The 24,769-nt window shown below is 38.1% G+C and overlaps 1 protein-coding gene and 1 non-coding gene across 3 annotated transcripts in view; both read right to left on the reverse strand.

Annotated features, from left to right (window-relative positions):
- Positions 1 to 302: 302 nt before the first annotated feature.
- LOC132435687 (U6 spliceosomal RNA) lies at positions 303 to 407 on the reverse strand. The gene has a single exon (XR_009521630.1). It is a non-coding gene; the product is annotated as a U6 spliceosomal RNA (small nuclear RNA).
- Positions 408 to 14,764: 14,357 nt separating this feature from the next.
- SANBR (SANT and BTB domain regulator of CSR) overlaps positions 14,765 to 24,769 on the reverse strand; it is a 70,235-nt gene continuing 60,230 nt past the window's right edge. The window contains exons 16-22 of one of the 2 annotated variants that reach the window (XM_060026535.1): positions 21,497 to 21,588; positions 20,706 to 20,723; positions 20,221 to 20,249; positions 20,069 to 20,142; positions 19,495 to 19,583; positions 17,547 to 17,638; positions 14,765 to 16,651 (exon numbers count right to left, since the gene is read on the reverse strand). In XM_060026535.1, coding sequence (XP_059882518.1) covers positions 16,615 to 16,651; positions 17,547 to 17,638; positions 19,495 to 19,583; positions 20,069 to 20,142; positions 20,221 to 20,249; positions 20,706 to 20,723; positions 21,497 to 21,588 — 431 coding nt within the window. In that variant the 3' untranslated portion in view covers positions 14,765 to 16,614. The remainder of the gene's footprint in view (positions 16,652 to 17,546; positions 17,639 to 19,494; positions 19,584 to 20,068; positions 20,143 to 20,220; positions 20,250 to 20,705; positions 20,724 to 21,496; positions 21,589 to 24,769) is intronic. The other variant, XM_060026536.1, reaches the window with a different exon arrangement.

The following is a 24,769-nucleotide window of genomic DNA, read 5'->3' on the forward strand; positions in this document are numbered from 1 at the left end:
TGAAATATGATTTACACATAATGAAATGCATTTCAAGTATGCAGTTTCAAGTGTTTTGACAAACTTATACTATTATCAAGTTATAAACCATTTCCATCACCCCAAAATGGAATTTCCATTTCCATCATAGTTCCCCCTCATGCCTCTCTGCAGTGAATTCCCCTGCCCTAGGCAACCACTGATCTGCTATTTGTTACTATAGATACAGTTTTTCCTATTCTAGAATTTCATGTAAACGGAATGATACAGTATATACTCTTTCTAGTTTACTATTTTTTATCATGGTAACATATGTATTACAAAAAAATATGGAATGCTTCATAAATTTGTGTCATCTTTGTGCAGAGGTCATGCTAATCTTTCCTGTATAGTTCCAGTTTTAGTATACATGGTGCCAAAGTGAACACAGTATGTAAAACACAGTATGTAAAGACCTCTTTCGTACCTGGGTTTGTTTTCTGTTTTTGCATGGCATAATATTTTTGTGATTCACTCCTTTTATTGCATGTTCAAGATATTTTAAATATATTTTTTAAGCAAATAGTGCTTTTAGACTGGATACTTTTTTGAATACCACCATTCAAATATTAAAAAGTTAAAAAGGGACTTCCCTGGTGGCACAGTGGTTAAGAATCCATCTGCCGATGCAGGGAACATGGGTTCAACCCCTGGTCCAGGAAGATCCCACATGCCGCAGAGCAACTGAGCCCATGGGCCACAACTACTGAGCCTGCACTCTACAGCGCATGCACCACAACTACTGAGACTGCGTGCCTAGAGCCCGTGCTCCACAACAAGAGACGCCACTGCAATGAGAAGCCCACATACTGCAACGAAGAGTAGCCCCCCGTCGCCGCAACTAGAGAAAGCCCGCATACAGCAACGAAGACCCAACGCAGCCAAAAATAAATAAAATAAATTTAAAAAGTTAAATAAACTTGAGTAATTTCTTGATTTCACATTGTATTTGTTTATTAGCAAAGAAAAGGATCCTCTGCTATTTATTTTCAGAATTGATTGATTTCACAGGTGAGAACGTAATGGTGGCCCATATAAGGATGATATCAGAGGAGGGCAACAGGGATAACTCTAAGGTAGCAGGTAATGGCAACCCATTGTGAGGAGAGCATTGGAGAGAGTGGCAGCAGCAGGGGCAGGAGACTGGTTCATACAGAGGATTCAACACATAATAAAAAGTATTTCAGGGACTTCCCTGGTAGTCCAGTAGGTAAGACTCCACACTCCCAATGCAGGGGACCCAGGTTCAATCCCTGGTGGGGGAACTAGATCCCGCAGGCATTTCACAACTAAGAGTCTGCATGCCTCAACTAAGAAGTCCACATGCCGCAACTAAGAAGCCCACGTGCCACAACTAAGAAGTCCACATGCTGCAACTAAGAAGCCCACGTGCCACAACTAAGAAGCCCACATGCCACAACTAAGGAGCCCACATGCCACAACTAAGAGTCTGCATGACACAACTAAGAGTCTGCATGCTGCAACTAAGAGTCCGCATGCTGCAACTAAAAGATCCTGCGTACCACAGCGAAGATCTGGCGTGCCACAACTAAGACCCAGCGCAGCCAAAATAAGTGAATAAAATAAAATATTTAAAAATATATATATATTTCAGATAATGGTAGCCAGATTTCTCACTGACTGACAAGGAAGAAACAAAAACAAAAAGGGAGAAAATTAGATGAATCCCGTGTTATTGAACTGGGTTTGGAATTATCAATGTGAAATAATAGTTTACAATACAGGTGGATAGTTATAGAAATAAATATAGAAGGAAGGTATATACTTATACTTCCTAGGTCTGACCACAGAGTGGGACTGGAAGCAGAAATATCCTAGTAGAGTATATCTAGGACCTAGATGTTGGTTTCTAAATAACATCGTCACTAAAAGGAACCAGTGTTCCTTGAATAAATAGCTGATTCCAGAGAGGAACAGGGAAAATACCAGTTGAGCTTGGAACATCTTATTGTGCAGAGAAGTACGGAAGTGATAAAAAGTAAGTGATGGAGAGATGCCAAGAGGACTCAGGATCTGGCTTGAAGGGGCTCCCACTGGCCAAGTCTGGGATAATTTGAGCATCGAACCAATGATATATATATATTTTTTTAAACCCCATTTCTGGTACATTGTAGCAGAGTCACCACAGGCATTTAATCACCTTAAGCCTCATTATATTTCTTTTTTAAAAAAAATTAATTTATTTATTTTATTTATTTTTGGCTGTGTTGGGTCTTCGTCGCTGCTCACGGGCTTTCTCTAATTGCGGGGAGCGGGGGCTACTCTTCTTTATGGTGCACGGGCTTCTCATTGTGGTGTCTTCTCTTATGGCCGAGCACGGGCTCTAGGCGCATGGGGTTCAGTAGTTGTGGCACATGGGCTCAGTAGTGGTGGCTCGCGGGCTCTAGAGCACAGGCTCAGTAGCTGTGGTGCACGGGCTTAGTTGCTCTGCAGCATGTGGGATCTTCCCAGACCAGGGCATGAACCTGTGTCCCCTGCACTGGGCAGGCAGATTCTTAACCACTGCGCCATCAGGGAAGCCAGAAATCACTTTTAAAAGATATATTTACTATCTTGGCCAGAATTCCTTAGAACTCTTTTTTTTTTCCCCCCTAGAATTCTTTAGGCTCTGTTAGGATGCATTTGCTTGCAAGTAACAGGAAATCTAACTCAACTGTCTAAAACAATAAAAAAGAAAAAGCATGTTCTCACAAAATGTTCTGAGGTAGTTTAGCCAAAGTGTTAATCGCCAGCCCCAGATTTTCATTAAATTGTTCCCCTCTTTCGTCTCTCAGCATAGCAGCTTTGTCCTCCTCTCTTGGCTCTCCTCATGACTGCAATACGGTTTCAGCAACTCCAAGCTTAATGTTCTGACAATACAATATCCAAAGGCCTGAAAGGGAAGAAGAGTACATCCCTTACTCGTGCCTATTTTTAAACATCAGGGAAATTTTCCCAGAAGCGCTACAACAGACTTTCCCTCACCTCCCATTATCCATAATCACATGCTTCTCCTTAAATGAACCACTGGCAAGGGAATTTGAATCACCATTACTAGGCTGGACTAATCAAAATTCATCTTCTGGGGCTAGTAAAGGGTCAGCTTCCTTTACAAGCATTTTACCACTTAATACCTGAACAGAATTGGAATTCTATTAGCAAAGAAAGAATGGAATGGCTGCTGGGTAAGCAACCAACATTATCTTCCACATAACACTCCTTAATTTGATTGAATAATATTTAAAGATTTCTTTAGATAGCTCTGTTTTCCAGTGTATAGGAAAGTTAAAAGAATATATGTTATATTTAGTGGATTAATGAATTTATTTCACCACATTCAGGGATTTGATTTTTATAAATCCAATTATAACCAGTTCAAACCTCCACTCACAGTCCCCTCACTCCTTTGAATCACATCCATCCCACTGCTGGCTTCCCTGGACACATAATTTACTTATCTAGTCACTGGCTTCCTCTCACCCTCAGCAGTCACTGAGATGGATTCACATCTTCATCTGATCACCGTCTGTGTGGCCCAGTAGAGACCAAGGTATAGCTTGAATGGAGTAGGAAAGAAGGGTGAGAGATGAACAAAGGGATTGTAGGGACGACCCTGCCCCCTTCTCACATATGTTGATTCTAAAAGTGGAAAACCAAAAAACAATGTTTACATTACTATGATTGTGTAAATACCGTTCACTGAAGAGCCAAAGACTTTTCTCTGATTGTACTTTCTTCTCTGGTTCCAGTGCATGACTGAAAGAAGGTCCTCTTCGTGTCTCTCCTCTGTTGGGTCCCTTGTTTTTTTGGGTAACCACACCTTCTTTTCCTTTTGCTGGTGTATTACATACACAAATAAACTCCTGAGAAAGTACGTATGGAAGGTAAACTTCCTGAGTCATTGATTAACTAAAAGTCTCTCCACTCTGCTCTCATACCTGATAGTTTAGGCACAGAATTGAAGATTCAAAGCATTTTCTATTGTCTTCTTTGCCTTGCTCCATTGTCCTCTACTTTCCCATGTTGCTCTTAAGAATACAACGTCATCTCAACTCCCTGTAATTTGACTATGGCTTGGTTTTTTTCCCTCTGTGGAAGGTTTTAGAGTCTTCTCTTTATCTGTGGCATTGTGAATTTCACTACGCTATAGATACACCTTGTTTTTTTATTCTTGATTTTTTTTTTGGCATCACTTACTTTTACTTTTTATTGTAAAAAGCACATACAAGAATTTTAAGAAATTATTAATATATGACAAATCAGAACCATGGTTGAGTTATTAAACCCATTTTTGTATACATACACTAAAATTCCAAAAGTAGAATATCATTAAATATGAGAAATATGGTAGCACTATAATATATACACAGCTCACGCAGAGATCTGTCTGGGTCATCTTTGAAGCTTTTATGTACATGTCATTGATACAAAAAGCCTGCAATTGAACTTCTACTCTCCAATTGTCCTTTTCCTGATATACATGGTTAAATATTTAAGGAACTTTAGAGATATAAAGAAAATGCATTGAATGCTAAGGGCTCTATGTGCTTTACTCTGAACAACTGTGCACTGTACCTTGAGAAAAAACTTTTGTAGTCCACTCCTAGCTAAGGTAGTGGAAGACTCTTCTAGTTCCTTTTTAGTCAGTTTAAGTTTTTCCTAGTCAGTTATTTGAGGGCAAAGTACAAAAATAGCTTGGGAACCAAATCCCATTTTTACATTGTTAAGTTCATTATAAAATGCCACTCAATTTTTTTTTTTTTTTTTTTTGCGGTACGCAGGCCTCTCACTGTTGTGGCCTCTCCCGTTGCGGCGCACGGGCTCCGGACGCGCAGGCTCAGCGGCCATGGCTCACGGGCCTAGCCGCTCTGCGGCATGTGGGATCTTCCCGGACTGAGGCACGAACCCGTGTCCCCTGCATCGGCAGGCGGACTCTCAACCACTGAGCCACCAGGGAAGCCCGCCACTCAATTTTTAAAAGTCACTAAAAGGACACTTTCTGCAGTAAAAAAGGGCTAAGTTCAAGTTTTTGTTGTTTGACAAAGACACAATAATGCAATACATAGGTCATATAATCATTACAGCCTAAAGTGAAGTGTATGCAGTTTAGGGAAAAACAACTTTGCAATTATTTGTTTCTCGTCTCCTTCCCAAACAATGAGGAGAATCTCTTGTCATTTTATATATGTACTTCTTTTTTAAACCTTAGTTTATATGCTGAAAGTTTACTAATCTATTTATATTCAAAATGTATAATGGCACTTTTCTAGACACAGTGGCTTCTCAGTGGTTTAGCTGAGTTCTTCTGTATACAATGAATTGACTTCTAGGTAGTTGACAACTCCTGGGTGGGGCTCTCTCCTAGAATGTTTGTTTCAGTGTGGATGACAAGAAGCTGAGCACAATTCTCCCAGATGCCCCAATCCAAGTCTGCTCTTCTATTTTAATTTCTCATTTCAGCCAGTGGCTCTTCCAAGAAAAAAACCTTGAGATTATCCTCAATTTTCCACCCCTGTCCTACCATTTCATAACTCAATTTCCAAGTTTTGTTGATTTTATTTCCTAAACAGCTCTTGACTCTCATGCTTCCTATTTCATCCCCACTTAATCATTTTATGTGTCAATTTGGCTACATTATAGTACAATTTGGCTGTGTTGGGTCTTCATTGCTGCGTGCGGGCTTTCTCTAGTTGCGGTGAGCGGGGGCTACTCTTCATTGCGGTGCACGGGCTTCTCATTGCAGTGGCTTTTCTTGTTGCAGAGCACGGGCTCTAGGTGTGCGGGCTTCAGTAGTTGTGGCATGTGGGCTCAGTAGTTGTGGCTCGCAGGCTCTAGAGCGCAGGCTCAGTAGTTGTGGTGCACGGGCATACTTGCTCCACGGCATATAGGATCTTCCCAGACCAGGGCTTGAACCTGTGTCCCCTGCATTGGCAGGCGGATTTCTAACCACTGTGCCAACTGGGAAGTCCCAAAACTTTAAAACTTTTGAAAGTAAATATTGGTGTAAATATTTGAATAAGAAAGGATTTCTTAAATGAGACTCAGAAAGTACTAACCATAAGGGAAAAAACTGTCATATATGACTACATTAAAGTTAAATTCCACGAACAAAGGCACCTTAAACAAAGTGGAAAGCAAATGCCACAGTCTGGAAGAAGACATTTATAGTGCATAGAATCAATAAAGGATTAGTAGCCAGATTATAAACATATCCTACAAAATTAGATTTTTAAAACCCAATAGAAAAATGGGCAAAGGATATCAACAGGCAATTTTTAAAGGACTAAACACACTTGGGCAATAAACACCTGAATATATGCTCAACCTCAGTAATAATCAGGAGCATATAAATAAAAATAACAAGTCACCATTTCATACTCATTAGACTAATAAAAATTAAAGTCTATCAGTACCTTGGTAACCATTCACAAACATTCAGACCCTAAAGGTAGGAATGGGGATGCTTTGAGGTGATCACGTCTTGTTTTGGCCAATTAAATGTGAGCAGAAGTGATGTCCGTCACTTCTGTGCAGAAACTTTCACAGCCAGAGCGTGAGCCCTTTAGTTCTTTCTCCCTGCCTCTCAGAAGCATGTGTCAGGATGGATCCTCTCAGCCCAGGTCCCTGAGTGACTGTGACAAACGGCCCTTCACTGTTTACCTGCACTGCACTTGCAGCAAGAAACAAACCTTTGAATTAAGTCACTGGTGGTTCTTGGTTATTGTGGCTTAATTTAGTCATCCTGATGATACAACCTTCATTGTTGGTGAGGAAGCTGAACAACAGGCACTCTCACATACTGCTAACAGGAGGCCAAGCTGGTACAGCAACTCTGGAGAAAAGTTTAGAAACTTTTAGTCAATTTGTGCAACTCATATATGCACAAGGATAATGATGGAAAGTTTTTATTGTAGCATTATTTTAAGAGAAAAACTGAAAATAAACTCAATGCCCACTGACAGGAAATAGATATATACATTTTTGTAGATTCATAGAATAGATGACTATAGAGTAGCTAAAATAAATAAACAGAAGCTATCTGTCTCAAAATGTATAAATCTCAAAACCATAATTTAGAGTATAAAAAATCATATAAGGAGATAAGTTCACTATATAAAGTTTAAATAGTATATTATGTTATGGATACATAGTATATGTAGTAAAAGTATCACAACATGCATGGGCATAATAAACATCAAATTTCAGAGAAGTGTTTACTTCTGGGAAAGGAAGAGCTAGAAGCAGTGTCATCTATATAGGATGAGGGTATTTGAAATGCTTCAATTTCTTAAAAAAAAATATATATATCATATTATTATGTTAAAATGCTGGGTGGTAGGTACCTGAATGTTTGTTGTATTATCCTCTGTACTTTTCTGTCTAGTTGAAATATTTAATAATTAAAAAGAAAACATAGGCAAACAACAATGAAAAGAAAGAGCATCTATAATTCTGCCTTACCTGCTCCATCCCTGAAATGACCTCTATTAACATATTGGTGTAAACCTGTCTAATGCTTCTCTGTGTCTTTGTGTCTCTGCCCAGCTGGCTAGGAGGAACAGGGTGGCAAGTCTTCAGATAACTGCAGCGAGGACAGTGCAGAGTTTCGCAGGCTAGATATTTTGGACCTCAACTTACTCATTTAGAAGACATAATTATGCTAAGTTAATATATTTATTAAAAGGAGAAACAGTTCATTATTCTATATTTAAGAATTTGCATTAATTCATTTCCCATCACTTATTTTGATTTTTTAAACATTTTTCCTCTCAATTTTTCAGAACTATTAGAAACTTCTAAATGCATATAAAACCTTTAGAATAAACATACAGAAGCATGGCTATGAGAACAGAAAATTCTGGCATTGAAGAAGGGCGTCATATTTAAGCTTGATCTTTTAAGTGGTGTATCTCGTTTTGTTTTTCTGCTTTTCTACCTTTTTCTCATTTGCCTTCTAGGATTCCTTATTAGCTAAAATTCCTCTTATCAGCTCTCTCCCCAATATTCTGTTTCCTTCTACAAACAATATGCGTATGCACACTTGGTAAGGAAGACTAAGCAAGCATGAAGCTTAATGTGATTTAATTTAAACTATGGTTTCCTTGAGCTTTTAGTGCCACCTTGTGGCAGCACTCTGATGTCAGAATCTATGCTTTCCTGATTTCTTTTTATGCTCCTGAACACAACTCTGACTGAGGTTTACAGTATTTGTCATTTAAAGATATCATGTCACATAGCAGTATGGTTCTCAACGTGTCTGCAATAGAGTCACCTGGTGACCTTTAAAAAAATACTAACCTAGGCCCACTCCAGAACCACTGTCAGAGAGACTTACACTGATTTGTTGGACAAAGGTAGATGTCATTTAACAAATATTCAGCTATTGCACATCATTTACTGGGAAAAAGTCATGTTTCTTCCCTGAGTATATGACTACTTAACATTAGAAATGAAAAATGCACTTTAGAAATCCCCCCTCAAGTATTTGTTCTTGATGTAAAATAATTCTGACAGTTGCCCACGTTTCTTGCTGAAGTTTCACTTTTTCTTAATTTTTTTTGAAATTCTCACTGGCACGTGGGATCTTAGTTCCCCGACCAGGAATCAAACCCCTGCCCGCTGCAGTGGAAGCGTGGAGTCTTAAACCACTGGACCGCTAGGGAAGTCTCTGAGAGTCTCATAATTTCAATGGTCAATAGCTTCTGGTTGGCTCAAATTTTTTTTTTTTTAAAGATTTTTTGATGTGGACCATTTTTAAAGTCTTTCTTGAATTTGTTACAATATTGCTTCTGTTTTATGTTTTGGTTTTTGGCCGTGAGGCATGTGGGATCTTACCTCCCTGACCAGAGATCGAACCCTACCCCCTGCATTGGAAGGCGAAGTCTTAACCACTGGACCACCAGGGAAGTCCTCAATTTTTTTCTTTAATTTGGGAAAATATATTAACTACAGACAAGCATAGTCTAAACAACCTACCACTCAAAATTAACAAATGTGAACACTGTTGTTTGTTTCGTATATAATTTTACTAATACAGCATAAGAGTTGGTTGGGGAGTCAAGGTCAATAACAACAACAAAAGCACTGAGAACATCTGACTGCTAAACTGTGGAAACGTTGTGAATGCAACACGATTCAGAGAAGAGAGAGGTCAGCAGATTCATGGAGAAGGTGAGATTTGAGCAGGGACCTGGAGCAAGGGGAAAACTTCAATAGGTAGCAAAGCAAGAGAGCAATCTAGATGGGAGAACAGCATGAGGCAAGGCCAAAAGTGGGAATGAGCACAACATAGTTACTTCTAAATAATAATGGTCTAATAATATTTTACATTTTTTGAGCACTTACATATGTCAGGCACTGTTCTAATTGCTTTACATGCATGTGTTAACTTGTTTAACATAGCAATACCGTCATCAAGGGCACATTGCTCAGGTCATTCTTTTCTGTTTCTCTTAGACAAGTTGCCATGTCTGGGACTCAGTTTCTCCGTCTGGAAAAAAAAAAAAGCAGATAATACTGTTCTGTGCATGGATATGTGCATATAGGTAAACACAAGAAGAGACTAAATAGAAAATGATATACCTGTTAGGGTAAACTGGTAGGTAAATGGTAACTCTATGTTTAATTTCTTTTGAGGAACTTCCAGATTGCTTTGCAAAGTGCAAAATAGCTGCTCCATTTTACATTCTCACCAGGAGTTCGTGAGGATTCCAATTTTGCCACATTCCTGGCCACATTATTAGGTGGCTTTTTGGTGATAGCTATTCTACTGGGTATGAAGTGGTAACTCGTGGTTTTCATTTGCATTTCCCTCATGGCTAATGATGTTGAGCATCTTTTCAAGTGGTTTTGGCCAAATGGCCATCTTCTTTGGAGAAATGTCTATTCAAATCCTTTACCATTTAAAAAACTGGGTTGTCTTTTTTCAATTTTGAGTTGTAAGAGTTCTTTATAAATTCTGGATATAAGTCCCTTATCAGATATGTGATTTGTAAATATTTTCTCCCATTCTATAGGCTGTCTTTTCACTTTCTTGATTGTGCCCACTGAAACACAAATGTTTTTAATCTTGGTAAAGTCCAATTTATCTATCTTTCCTTTTGTTGCTTGTGCTTTTAGTGTCTTATCTAAGTATCCATTGCTAAATCCAAGGTTGTAAAGATTTACCCCTGTGTTTTCCTCGAGGAGTTTTACAGTTTGCTTTTACAATTAGGTCTTAGATCCATTTTGAATCAATTTTTTTGTATATAGTGTGAGGTGGGGTCTAACTTCACTCCTTTGCAGGAAGCTATCATTTTCCCAGCACCATTTGTAGAAAAGACTATTCTTTCCCCATTGAATGGTCTTGGCACTATTGTTGAAAATCAGTTGGCCATAAATAGATGGGTTTGTTTCTGGACTCTCAATTCTGTTTCATTGATCTGTATGTCTGTCCATATGCTAGTACTACACTGCCTTGATTACTGCACCTTTGTAGTAAGAGTTGAAATCAGAAAGAGTGAACCCTTTGTTCTTTTTCAAAATTGTTTTGGCAGTTCTGGTCCCTTGAGTTTCCATATGAATTTTAGGATTGGTTTGTCAGTTTCTACAATGAAGCCAGCTGGAAATCTGACAGGAACTGTGGTGAATCTGTAGATCAAGTTGAGGGGTATTACCATCTTAACAATATTAAGTGTTCTGATCCATGAACATGGGATAATCTTCCCATTTATTTAGATCTTCTTTAATTTCTTTCAATGATATCTTGTAGTTTTCAGAGTACACATTTTACACTTCTTTTGTGAAATTTATTCTTAAGTATTTTATTCTTTTTGATGCTATTGTAAAGGGAATTTTTAAAAATTTCATATTCATATTTTTCATTGCTAGTATATAGAAATAAATTGATTTTTGTATATTGATTGTATATCCTGAAATCTTGAACTTAATTATATGTTCTAATAGTTTTTTAGTGGATTTCTTGGGATTTTCTATATATAAGATCATGTCATCTGTGAATAGATATGGTTTTACTTTTTTTTTTTAATTTATTTTATTTATTTACTTTTGGCTGCATTGGGTCTTTGTTGCTGCGCGCGGGCTTTCTCTAGTTGCGGTGAGTGGGGCTACTCTTTGTTGCTGTGCGTGGGCTTCTCATTGCAGTGGCTTCTCTTGTTGCGGAGCATGGGCTCTAGGCGCACAGGCTTCAGTAGTTGTGGCTCGCGGGCTCTAGAGCGCAGGCTCAGTCGTTGTGGCACACAGGCTTAGTTACTCCGCGGCATGTGGGATCTTCCCGGACCAGGGCTTGAACCCGTGTCCCCTGAATTGGCAGGTGGATTCTTAACCACTGTGCCACCAGGGAAGCCCTACTTCTTTTCCTATTTGGATGCATTTCATTTTCTGGCATGGAAGACAAATTGCAAACCAATAGACAAAAAAGAAAGAAAGAAGGGGTTTCCCTGGTGGTCCAGTGGTTAAGACTTTGCCTTCCAGTGCAGGGGGTGCGGGTTCAATCCCTGGTCGGGATCCCACATGCCTAGGGGCCAAAAAACCAAAACATAAAACAGAAGCAATATTGTAACAAATTCAATAAAGACTTAAAGAAAAAAAGAAAAGAAAAAAATAATGATGTAATAATGTCAGATTTGTGATTTGTACAGAAATAAACTATGATGATGTAATGAGAGTGACTTGGGTAGCTACCTTAGAATGGGGACATGGAACTGCCTCCTGTGAGGAAATGACATCTAACCTAAAATCTGAATTATAATAAGGAGGCTTCTAGACAGTGGGAACAGTAATGTGAAGGAACTAAATGGTGGGAATGAGCTTACTTATTGGAGGAGCAGGTAGGCACGTGACTGGAATGTAGTAGCAAGAGGGGAAAGGAGACTGAGAGGCAGCCAGGGGCTAGTCTGTGTGGGACTTTGTAAACCCGGGCAATGGAAGTTGGATTTTATTCTAGGTTTGATGAGGTGCTACTGGAGTGTGATGTGATCTGATTCACATTTCAAAAGTACTGTAGTTGCTTTGTGAATAACAGAGGTTAGAGTGGGAGTTGGAATCACTTAGGAGGCTTGGAGACGTTAATAACTTGGAGTGATGGATTATGGCGATGGAGAGAAGCAAATGGATGTAGGTTTTATATCAGACTTGCCGATGAATTGGATGTGGGGAGCGAAGGAAAAAGAGGAATAATGAGGAATTTCTAAACATTCGGCTTGTGCACTTGAGTGGGCAGTAGTGCCATTTACTGAACGAGCAGGGAGTTGGTGGTGGGTTGGGGAGACATAACACAAGTCCTGCTTTTATTACGTTAAGTTGGAGACACCTACTGATATTCCAAATACAGATCTCAAGTAGGCACTTGGATAAACAAGGCTAGAACCACAGGGAGTGAGCTGGGATCACTTGTTTTCAGTTTGAAGGAGCTGCCAGTGAGCCAGGAGGCACTCTAAGAGAAAATGTTTCAGGTAATCCAAGGTAAAATTGTTTCAAGGTGTTGGAATGTGCTGAGAGACCTAGACTTCAATCCCAGTGTGCGGATTACTTTAGCTCCCTGAACTTTCTTCTCCACCTATAAAATGGGGATAATACCCGATTTGGGGGTTTATTGTGAGACTGAAGGAGATAAGGCACCTTAAGGGAGCTAGCAGCATTCTCAGCAGCTACTAATTTAGCAACCACTCTTCTACAGTTTGATAACTACTCTTGTCATAGACAAGTAGTAAAAGCGAAACTAGCTACGTTTTCTCAAGGAAAGATAATCTTGGAAGGAGAGCTGCTATAAGACCATGCTGCAGCCTCACTCTCTCCTTCAGTACCTCTTTGAAGACAGCACAGGTCACTCACCACCACACAGCAGGAAACAGTTTTCCTACCTCTTCCTACAAATCCTGCTTACACTGCTTAAATGAGGCAAGAGGTTTAGTATAACAAAGTAACAAATGATGCCACAGCAACCACTGAACTATTATGTGCCTCTTTTCTTTCTTGCATTAAACAAACACACATCAGTCTTAGCAACTCAAGTTATAGGAAGAGGGATATCAATCTCCCATCTTAAAGACTTTTTTTTTTTTTTTTTTTCGGTACGCGGGCCTCTCACTGTTGTGGCCTCTCCCGTTGTGGAGCACAGGCTCCGGACGCGCAGGCTCAGCGGCCGTGGCTCACGGGCCCAGCCGCTCCGCGGCATGTGGGATCTTCCCGGACCGGGGCACGAACCCGTGTCCCCTGCATCGGCAGGCGGACTCTCAACCACTGCGCCACCAGGGAAGCCCCGCCCATCTTAAAGACTTTTAAGGGCACTTCCCAAATATTAAAATAACAGCGAATTCCCTGGTGGTTCAGTGGTTAGGACTCCACACTCTCACTGCGAAGGGCCTGGGTTTAATCACTGGTCAGGGAACTAAGATCCCACAGTGCAACAATAATAATAGTTAACATTTCTGGAGGCCTTACGATTAGCCAGAAAATACTGTGCTAATTGTTTTAGATCTCTAAATCATTTACCCCGCCCCCACAACAGTCCTATAAAAGTGGAAATAATATTATCCCCATATCATCCTCCCCAATAGATCAGCTTTAAATGAGAGATTAGCCAATTAGAATTGGACTGGCTAAGGACTTCCCTGGTGGCGCAGTGGTTAAGAATCCACCTGACAATGTAGAGGACACAGGTTCGAGCCCTGGTCAGGGAAGATCCCACAAGCTGTGAAGCAACTAAGCCCGTGTGCCACAAATACTGAGCCTGCGCTCTAGAGTCCGCACGTCACAACTACTGAGCCCGTGAGCCACAAATACTGAGCCTGCGCGCCTAGAGCTTGTGCTCCGCAACAAAGAGAAGCCACTGCACCTCAACGAAGAGTAACCCCCACTTGCCACAAATAGAGAAAGCCCGCGTGCAGCAACGAAGACCCAACGCAGCCAAAAATAAATAAATAAATAAAATTTAAAAAAGAATTGGACTGGCTATAGTTCTCAGTGCTATCCCAAGATTTACAGCCCAAAAGACACACTATAATTAGTGCACATGTACCATACCACTACCAGCTGTGTTCCCCTAATTTTTAAGGTCTTAAAAAAACTCTTAGCTACTTGAGAGTTTAGACCTCTTCTCTTTCAAATAAATAAAGGATAACAAATACTAGGAGACTTAACTATGCAAATTTGTAAATACTAATTTTCTAAAGAACCTAGCATTATACCAAAGGAAAATTAGATTTAAGAAGTTTAATATTTACAATTAGATTTCATAAGACCTAACTATATATTTCTCTTGGCACTACAATTTATGGCTAGGTATCCCCAGTGCCTTTTAACTGAGCCACGTGAAAAGGTGAGGTTCATAATAGTTCTTTAAGGAACAGTTGAGGGTTGAAGAATTAATTCGAGGTACTGGAGATAAAAGGGTTTTTGCTTGTTTGTTTGTTTTTATACTAAGATTTGCCTTTGGCAGATTAGCATGATAGGGCTTCAGCCTCTGCTTCCAAAGCACTTAGCATATCTCACAATACCTGGCTGAGTGTTCTGAAGAAGGACAATAGCAAAATGGTCCAACAGTATGGAATCAGCACTGTTACCAAATTATCTTTTCTGAAGTATTTTACCCTTAAACGTTTTGCTGAATCTTTACCAGGATAATCTCATTTAAAACAACCTTAAAATTTACAAAGTTCACCTCTTCCATGAAAACCTGTGATCTAGAGCCCATCCGAACATTTTTGAGAAGATGGAATGATTCAGATCAGGGGACTTTGCAGACAACTTTTGTCATTAATGTTTATTTCAATTAAATAAATGTGAATTCAGAATTAATGGAAGATAAAACCTCAAAGTATTTGGCAAAACAAATGCTATTACGAGTTTGATTAAAATGTTTGTGGTACCTGTGCTATGAATTACAGACATCCACAAAATTAAAAGCACATTCTGAAGAAAATCAAATTCTGATAAATACTGTTTGTAAAAATTCAGCGGTACAGTCCCCCCAGGGGAGAAGTAATTTGCCTTGCTACCATCAGTTAAAAATCAAATGAGCATATTTTCCTCTTTTAATTGTGACCGTCACAGCACTGTAGAACATGTACAAACCTAAATCCTTTTGATCAGAGTAAACTAAACAAGACGCTGGTATTTAACAGGGCGTACAGATCATGTAGTATAAAACATTTTCTTCTGAAAATAAAAATTTTATAATCTGTTTCAAAAATATCAAACAATTGAAAAATATATCGACTGCAACAAAATTTCCAAAGAGAAGTTCAAAAATCTTGGCAAAGCCATACATATAACATCAAATAAAATCTAGCTTCATTTACCAACTAAAACACTCATTAAAAATAATGATTTCTGTACGTCTAAACTGAGTGTAACATTTGGACATTTCAACAGAAATTGCTGTTCTGTCATACACTATTAAAGTCTGTTCTCTAATCTGAAGAAATTTCAATTATAAGGCAAAGGAAGACTAAAAATAGAAACAGTGCATCTTAAAGTTTTTCAGAGACCTACATACAAGTAATTTCCAAACGCATAATTTTTATATGCTTATGGTTTGGAACAAATTTTCCCTGAGCACTCTTTCTGCTTGGTTAGAAAATTAAAACATGATCTATAGAATAGAATTTGATTTTTATTTTTCTTAAATATATGCAATTTTTCATCCATCAAATGTATTTGGGAATCTTTCCTTCTAGACATCTCTAAAGTAATAACTAATTATAACTGTTTTAAGGGGCTATTCGAATGGCTATAGAAATATGGTTGAGTTTTAGTGCCCTGAGAACTGTACAGTGGGTGTCTCATACAACTGAAATGATTTACTAGCCTTAAAATTATCAATGGTTATTTTAACAAATTCAGAATGGCACTAGCTTCACAGAAGAAAGAGGTAATAATCAGTAATTCCAGCTCAGATGACCAATAAGTACTAAAAACTAAAAAAAACCAAACCAACAACAAAAAAACACAACTAAAAAAAAAAAAAGAGTTGGATTAACATTGTGCTTTCTATGGAATAATGCTGAAAAAAATTAAGGCTTCTGCCCAACACAAGAACTACTTCATCTTGAAAATTTATTTAATGCAGTCTTGAGATCTGTAACTCCTTAATAATCATGCAAACTTAAAATTAGCATCACTGGAAATTTCATCACACAAATTGCAGTTCTCAGTGCTATCCCAAGATTTACAGCCCAAAAGACATACTATAATTAGTGCACATGTACCATACCACTACTAGCTGTGTTCCCCTAATTTTTAAGGTCTTAAAAAACTCTTAGCTACTTGAGAGTTTAGACCTCTTCTCTTTCAAATAAATAAAGGATAACAAATACTAGGAGGCTTAACTATGCAAATTTGTAAAATACTAATTTTCTACATAGCCTAGCATCACACCAAAGGAAAATTAGATTTAAAAAGTTTCATATTTACAATTAGATTTCATAAGACCTAACTATATATTTCTCTTAGCACTACGATTTATGTGGCTTGCAAGAATAATTAATAAATAACTTAAAACATTTAGAAGTCATCGTTCTGAAGACCTTCAAGAAGTGATGAGCAATTTCAGATGTCCAGAGGTGAGTCTTCTCTCTTCTTATATTTTAAGGTGCTTTACGCAAGCCGACCTTGACCAAAACGACTTTTAGACCTAGATTTTTTAAACAGAAAAGGAAGGTCAGAGGTGCTTCTAAAACAGTAAGTTGCCACTGCTTTAGGTCATGTTTGCTTGACAGTGTCAAAGTTTAATGAAACTTCATGTAGTTCCATAATCCATTTTCAAAAATTCTTGGAGATGTATTTTGGAATTCAGATATTTTTTTAATTTCGGGGAAATAATATGTACATATATTGTATATTATGAATCTGGAGCAGTGCCCCACAACCAAACACATTAATACTTCTTCAGTGAAACAAATGAGCATTTACATTAAGTGGGATAAATAAAAACTATAAATAGTACCACAGTAGCTCAGGTCAGGCTTGAGTTGCCACAAATGTATGCAAAAAGCTTTTGGCTTTCTGAGCTTTCTGGATTTCAGAATTGCAGATAAGGCATTTGGATCTGTAGTATTAATAATCAAATCTCAGTAACTGTTAATCTTTCAAAGAAAATCTGTGCTGTAAAATGACACAGAACATACAAATTAGACTTTATTAAGAGAGATAGAACAAGAAACAAGAAAGGTTTCAATGATTTATATAAAGTAGTAATATATTATCTACAAATAGTATAAAAATCCTGCTAATTCACACTATAGCTTACATTTTTACCAGCAGTTGGCTCAGAACGGAGCTGACTCAATAAACAGAAAACTTTTAAAAAAGTATACTTTCATTAAATTTTGTGATCATGACCTCTTCAAGTCTTAACTTTTAAGTTAAAATCTGGTTCTGATTAATGTCTGGATGATCAAATCCCCGAAACAAAATAAAACCAAACTCAAATTATGTGCTTCTAGTGTTCATATGATTTTTCCAAAAAAAAAAAAAAAAAAAATCACTTCGAAGCTAGTGGCATTCTGGATTCATTTATGCGGATTCACCTTGTGTTTTTCTCCGAGCTGCTTTGCCGTGCACTGACTGGCACTGAGGCCTTGATTTGTGCTTCGAGCCTGGAATAAATACCTCCTGCAAACTGCACAGTAAAGGAGAAAAATTAAGTTATTATCTTTAAGGAACCAACAGAAGCTCTGCTTTATTGAAATGGCATTACTTTTTAACTTAGAAGTAATTTTATTTTGATTTTTTTTTAAATTTTTTAAATTCAGGCTCTGAGTTACAATTTTATATAAGTAAAATTCACCCATTTTAGTGTACTGTTCTGAGTTTTGACAAATGCATACAGTTGTGTAACCACTCATAATGGAGACATAAAACAGTTCAAATACCCCAAGAAAATCCCCTTGTGCCCCTTTTAAAAAGTCCAACGATTTGACACTACCAATTCCTGGCAACCACTGACTTGTTTTATGTCCCTATACTTTTGCATTTACCAGAACATTATATAAATAGAATCATACAGTCTGTAGCCTTCTGAATCTGGCTCCTTTTGCTTAGCATACGTGTAGGATATTCATCTATGTTGCAGCATGTATCAATAGCTCATTCTTTTTATCTGTTCTACAGTCTTACTCATTTATCATGTAAAGGACATTTGGGTTGTTTTTAGCTCTTGGCAATTCTAAATAAAGCCACTGTAAAGATATGTGTGAAATGATCTGTATGGTGAGTAAACACTTAATGCTATAATGCTTAATGCCCAAGTAGGCATTCCCTTTTGCATCCTTACTAGCTATATACAAGAGTTCCAGTTGATCTATAGTCTTGCCAGCATATTTAAAAAACTTTTTTAGCCACAGAGCAACTAAGCCCGTGTGCCACAACTACTGAGCTTGCCTGTGCTCTAGAGCCCTCAAGCCACAACTACTGAAGCCCGCACACCTACAGCCTGTGCTCCAGACAAGAGAAGCCACTGCAAAGAAGAGCCCCCACTCGACACAAATAGACAAAGCCTGCGCGCAGCAACGAAGGCCCAGTGCAGCCAAAAAAAAAAAAAAAAAAAAAAAAAAAACCAAACTTTTTTAGACATTCTAGTGGGGGTATAGTGCTATCTTGCTGAGGTGTTAATTTACATTTCCCTAATGACTAATGAAGTTGCATCTTTTCCTGTGCTTATTTGCCACCTGTATCCCTTCTTTCTGAAGTGTATGATTAATCTTTTGCCCACTTATTGTCATTGGGTTGTTTATTTTATTATTGACTTTTGAGAATTCTTTATATATTTTGGATATAAATCCTTTACCAGATAAATATTTTACACATACATTCTCATAGTTTATGGCTTGTCTTTTCATTCTCTTAATAATGCCTTTCAAAAAGAAGTTTTAAATTTTGATGAAGTCCAATGTGCCAATTTTTTTCTTTTATGGATAATGCTTTTGGTGCGGTAGCTAAGAAATATTTGCCTAACCCATGGTAATAAAGATTTTTTTTCCTGTGTTTTGTTCTTGTAGGGAAGTAAATTTTTAAATAAAAGAATTAGGGGCAAGTGTTACTGTGAATACATAATACTGGTACTAATGATGATACGTAATGTTATGACTAACATGTAATTCAGTAAGAGTAAGGTATTTCTTGTGATCATTTTCATCAAGATAACATCTTATTTTAAAGATAATGTCTAAGCACTGCATGCAAAGTTGATGAAAATTAGCAACTTCCAGGGGTCACCCTCCGGACAGTTAATCTGCTCTTGGTTGGACATTACACTTTCAGTAACAATGTACTTTACTATGTGTGTTATAGAGAGGACCTATGGACTGTAAGAGGTGGTGAAAAACTTATGTGAACAAACTGGCTAACCGCTACAGAATATAAAAATACATAAAAAATTTACTCTTTTAAAATTATAAAGCATCTTTATACTTATGATGAAAATAAAGTAGGAAGGCATATCCAAGCAAGCACAGTACCCGAGTACATAATTCTTACTTCTTTTGCTTCCTTTGACTTGACTCGGTCCAGATCACCCAATCTCATCTTTATTAGGTGCCCTGTAATTTCAGACATCCGCCGTTGATCTGAAGGTAAAAATTAATAAACCTTACTTTTTATGAGGATGTTTTATTACTTTTATTTCTTAAAGAAGATTGCAATCATCAAGAGTTTATGAAAATATCATTGGATATTATTTATAGACACATACACCTATTTATCTTTGAAGGATTTTAGGCTGCAAGTGGCAAAATGGCTCATATACAGATAACTGTGCTGCTTTTAATATTACTGTAAATCAGCCTAAGACATATTCAGCCTTCTTGAGAGTGGAGGTAGTGGGTGAAAGTCAGTCTGAGAGGCCTCAAAATGACAGATACATAAAACAACATATTATCTACTGGGATTGTCTAGTAATGAAAACTCTGGTTGATGCCTAAGGGAATGTGCTAATTCTGGGCCTTATTCCAGTTGGAATCTTTAAAGCTATTCAGCATACTTCATAAAATAAAAGATTCCTATCATTGCTATTTAGACCTAATTTGTACACTACACAAATAATAAAACTTACCATCTTCTCTTTGTGCATCTTGGTTGAATCTCAAGGATCTTGTGGCATCCCACTTATTCTTCTGCATACTCACACTATTGAAAAAATTAAACAAAAATCAGCACTGATGCTTTTACAGTGAACATCTGACTGGATTAAGGAGCAATACTCACATGAAAGGAGACACATCTCTAGAAGTTGACTAAAAAAAAGTAGACAACATTAAGGCCCAATTAGAACATATTTATTGATTAGTGTTATAGGTAATATAAAAAGAGTTTACATTTATTGGATGCAAGATACTGTACCAAGAGCATTACAAGCATTCTTTCACTGAAGCCTTGCAACTACCATGTGAGATAGGTGCTACTATTACCTCCATAATAAACAGCTTCAGAGAAGTTAAGAAACTTTCCACAGAGAAACAGACCTAGAATTTGAACCCAGTTTTATTTGTCTGACCTGGAAGCCCCCCACCTCTATGCAATCTTTTAGAATTCACTCATTCTGTGCCTGTGGTCCTTAATATGGAGATGAACGTACAACCCATCCAACATATATTGTGTGGAACTTGTTTGAACCCCAGCTTTTCACACATTTTTACAATCTATAGTTTCTCTTTTAGCCAACTGTAGTTATACTGTTCTCTTATTCCTACCTGGCTTTTTACTCCTTCCTTTGAAGGCACGGGGAAATAAGAATAATTTTAAAAGGTCATAAAATATTTATTTTAAAAATTTAAAGGCTACTTATTTTTTGAACAAGTAATACTGGTTCAAAATTCAAGAAGTACAAACAGCACATATATTAAAAAGCCTCTGTCCCCCAGACATTCAGTTCCCTTCCTTAGGGGCGACTAATTTTATCAATTTCTTGTATAGCTTTCCACAGATATTTTATGGATATACAAGAAAATTCATATATATTCCTTCATCTAGTCTACAAAAATGGTAGCATAATATGCCACTATACATACTGCTCTGCACTTTTCCTTTTTTTCTTTTTATTGAAGTATAGTTACTTTACAATGTTGTATTAGTTTCTGGTGTAAAGTGATTCAGTTATATATATATATATATATATATATATATATATATATATATTCTTTTTCACATTCTTTTCCATTATAGTTTATTATAAGACATTAAATATAGTTCCCTGTGCTATACAGTAGGACCTTGTTGTTTATCTATTTTATATATAGTAGTAGTTTGTGTATGCTAATCCCAAACCCCTAATTTCTCTCCCCCAAACTCACTTTCCTTTTTTCATGTGTCAATATACCTTAGAGATCTTTAATCTCAGTCTTTATAGTGATTCTTCACTCATTTTTACACTGCTAGCATTCCACTGTGGCATTCATTACTCTTCTTTTTCGAATTTTTCCTGGCTGTACCTGCTTATTTCTCAATATGAACTTTAGAATAGTAATAGATAATTTAGTGTTACCTTCTCCAATGCCTTTTCTTTCTTCTGACCACAGGGTGAAGACATCTGCTTTTTTGGTTGTTTAGTGAATTTCTTTGGCTTCTCCTTTTTCCCTGATAACAGAAGGTCAATGTTATGAGCATAAGTCCCATATACTTTTCCCATGCACTTGTCACATTCAAACAATAAAACCACTGAAAAATAAAACATTGTTTTTAAAAACTAACAAATTACCTTGGGATAAAAAGTAACTATATGGAGAAATCAAACTAAAACTGCTTTACAGGGTTCATTTTAATTACTTTTCTTCTTTCTACTTGGTGAAAATCTTTGCGGAAAAAAATGAGGGCAATGAATTCCAAGTGCCAGTGAAATTAAATACAGAAACATGTTGGGGAAATTATTCATATTTCTTTCTCTGAATCTAATTTGCCAGTGGAGTCACACCTCCTAATTCCAAATTTTTTATATAAAAAATAACTATAACCCAGAAAAACACAATTTGAGAATGGGAGGAAAGAAGAGCTCACAAAAAATCTTTAAAATGTCTTTTGTTCATGCAGGAGGTGGGCTATGAAGGTAGAACATAAATGATCTTGTGAAGAACCAGATCTGGGACAAAGTATATTTGAAACTAAGGCATTCCTGCAGTCAGTATTCTGCTTTACTCTGGCTGACAGTTTAGTGGAGAAAGGAGAGAGGCAAAAAGGAGGGGAAAGAAGTATTTCTCTAAAAACAATGTTTAAAGGTTAAGAATAGCACATTAGAACACTGTTTCCCAAATATCAATTATTTGTACACCACCTTCACACTTTTTTTTTTTTAAACTTTTTTTTTTTTTTTAATTTTTATTTTTTGTGGTACGCGGGCCTCTCACTATTGTGGCCTCTCCCTTTGCGGAGCACAGGCTCCGGACGCGCAGGCTCAGTGGCCATGGCTCACGGGCCCAGCCGCTCCGCGGCATGTGGGATCTTCCCGGACCGGGGCACGAACCCGTGTCCCCTGCATCGGCAGGCGGACTCTCAACCACTGCGCCACCAGGGAAGCCCACCTTCACACTTTTTGTTCTATCTTAAAAGGGAAACTTTATCACTACCATAAATGAAAGACCTGTAAAATGTGCTATATAGAAGCTAATTTTGAAGATAACAGAAAAAGACAAAACAACATCAATAATCTGGATAGATTTATTTGCCTGCTGGCAAGCCCTGAGCCCCTGACGTGTCTCTCTGTTAAAGTGGGAGATTTAAGCGTTATAAAATTTCTAAAAGCCATGATAGGGTGGGACATATGATAATGGCAGTGTGAAAAGGTTGGATAATTCCTTCCCTAAAAACAGAACAAAAATATTATAAACAACCATCTGCAGGTACTGGGGAATAGTCAAAGGAAGACAGGAAGTTCAGTGTTTACGTTTGAAAGATGCAAGAGCTAAGAGCTGTGAGTTTGTGGCTTTCTTGTCTGAGGGCACTTCCCCACCTCCCCAGTTCAGGGAGGAAAATTACAGCCTTGAGTTCTAGGGAGAAGATGATAAAGTTCGAAGCAACAGAGAAGCTGGAATTTTTTTTTTGGCCGTGCCACGTGGCTTGTGGGACCTTAGTTCCCTGACCAGGGATTGAACCCATGCTCCCTGCAGTGGAAGCGCAGAGTCCTAACCATTGGACTACCGGGGAATCCCCAAGAAGCTGGAAATTTAAAGGGGAAAATATGGAAGCAAGAAAGAGACTTGAGGTCTAAAATGTGAGTATAAACTATGCCCAAATTCCTAGCTGAGTGTTAAACTCTGCAGGTATATGGGAGACCCTAGGAAGCCCCGCTAAAAAGGTAAGCAGAAACTAGGGTGGGGTGTTGATCCTTGCAAGACGGAACTGTTCTTTGCGAGATGTGGGAGTTTCTTGTGCCTTCTGACTGAATGATTTCCCCAAACTGCCTTTAGCTTGAGCTTCTGAGAGTCTTATAGTCTTGAGGTATCAGAGGTCAGACTTGGGAACTGGAAAAACAAGTAGGAATCTAGGAGGGAACCCAAAAAGCAAGGAAACCACTAAGCAGGTGAGCCCCCAAATCTGAACATAAATTCTGTCCAAATCCTTGGCTGACCACTAAACTACACAGGCTGGTGTGGCCCCTGGGGGTGGGGTGGGGGCAGGCTAACGCAGTAGCAGTCAGCAGCCAAAAAACCTATGAAAAACACCATCCACTGCATACCAGCCAGGAGACAGATTTTGCAGTTTGGGTCCAGCAGGTTAATTGCTTACTAGAACAAAAATCCCAACAATCCTCAGAAGAACAAAAGAGATTTCAGAGTTGCACAAAGATAATCTACGATGTCCAGTTTTCACTGAAAAGTTACGAGATACAGAAAGTGAAAAGAAAAGAAACAGTCAGAAAACACCCAGAAAAGAAACAGTCAATAGCAACTGATCCTGAGAGGGCCAGCATGTTGGACTTAGGAGACAATAACCTCAAAGCAACTATTATACATATGTTCAAAGGAAAAATGGTAGTATTGAGTAAGCACATAGAGAATCTCAACAGAGAAACGTAAAGTATAAAAGAACCAGGGGGAAATTCTAGAGCTGAAAGGCACAATAATTGAAATGAAAAAATGTACCAGATGGGTTCAAGAGAAAATGTGAAATGGCAGAAAAATGAATCAGTGAATGTGAAGTTATCAAAAGGTCATAGGTGTACTGGAGCTCCAGAAAACGAGTGAGAAAAAGGGGCAAAAAAAAAATACTTAAAGAATAAAGATTGTAAGACAACATTAATTTACAGATCCAAGAAGGTCAACAAATCCCAAGTAAGATAAACTCAAAGAAAGTCACATCTAGGCATACCATAGTTAAGCTTCTAAAAGTTAAAGATAAAAAGAAAACCTGGGGGCTTCCCTGGTGGCGCAGTGGTTGGGGGTCCGCCTGCCGATGCAGGAGGCACGGGTTCGTGCCCCGGTCCGGGAGGATCCCACGTGCCGCGGAGCGGCTGGGCCCGTGAGCCATGGCTGCTGAGCCCGCGCGTCCGGAGCCTGTGCTCCGCAGCGGGAGAGGCCACAACAGTGAGAGGCCCGCGTACCACAAAAAAAAAAAAAAAAGAAAAGAAAACCTGGAAAGCAGCATGATTAAAAGTGCACATTACATACAGAGGGGAACAATTTTATCACAATGACTGACTTCTCATCAGAAACAATGGAGGCCAGAAGACATTGAAATGACATATTTATTTATTTATTTTTTAACTGGCCGATATTATGTTTAATGGTTAAACACTAAAGGCATTATCATTGAATAAAGAACAAGA

Source organism: Delphinus delphis, chromosome 12 (genome assembly GCF_949987515.2).
Source record: "Delphinus delphis chromosome 12, mDelDel1.2, whole genome shotgun sequence".
NCBI lineage: Eukaryota > Metazoa > Chordata > Mammalia > Artiodactyla > Delphinidae > Delphinus > Delphinus delphis.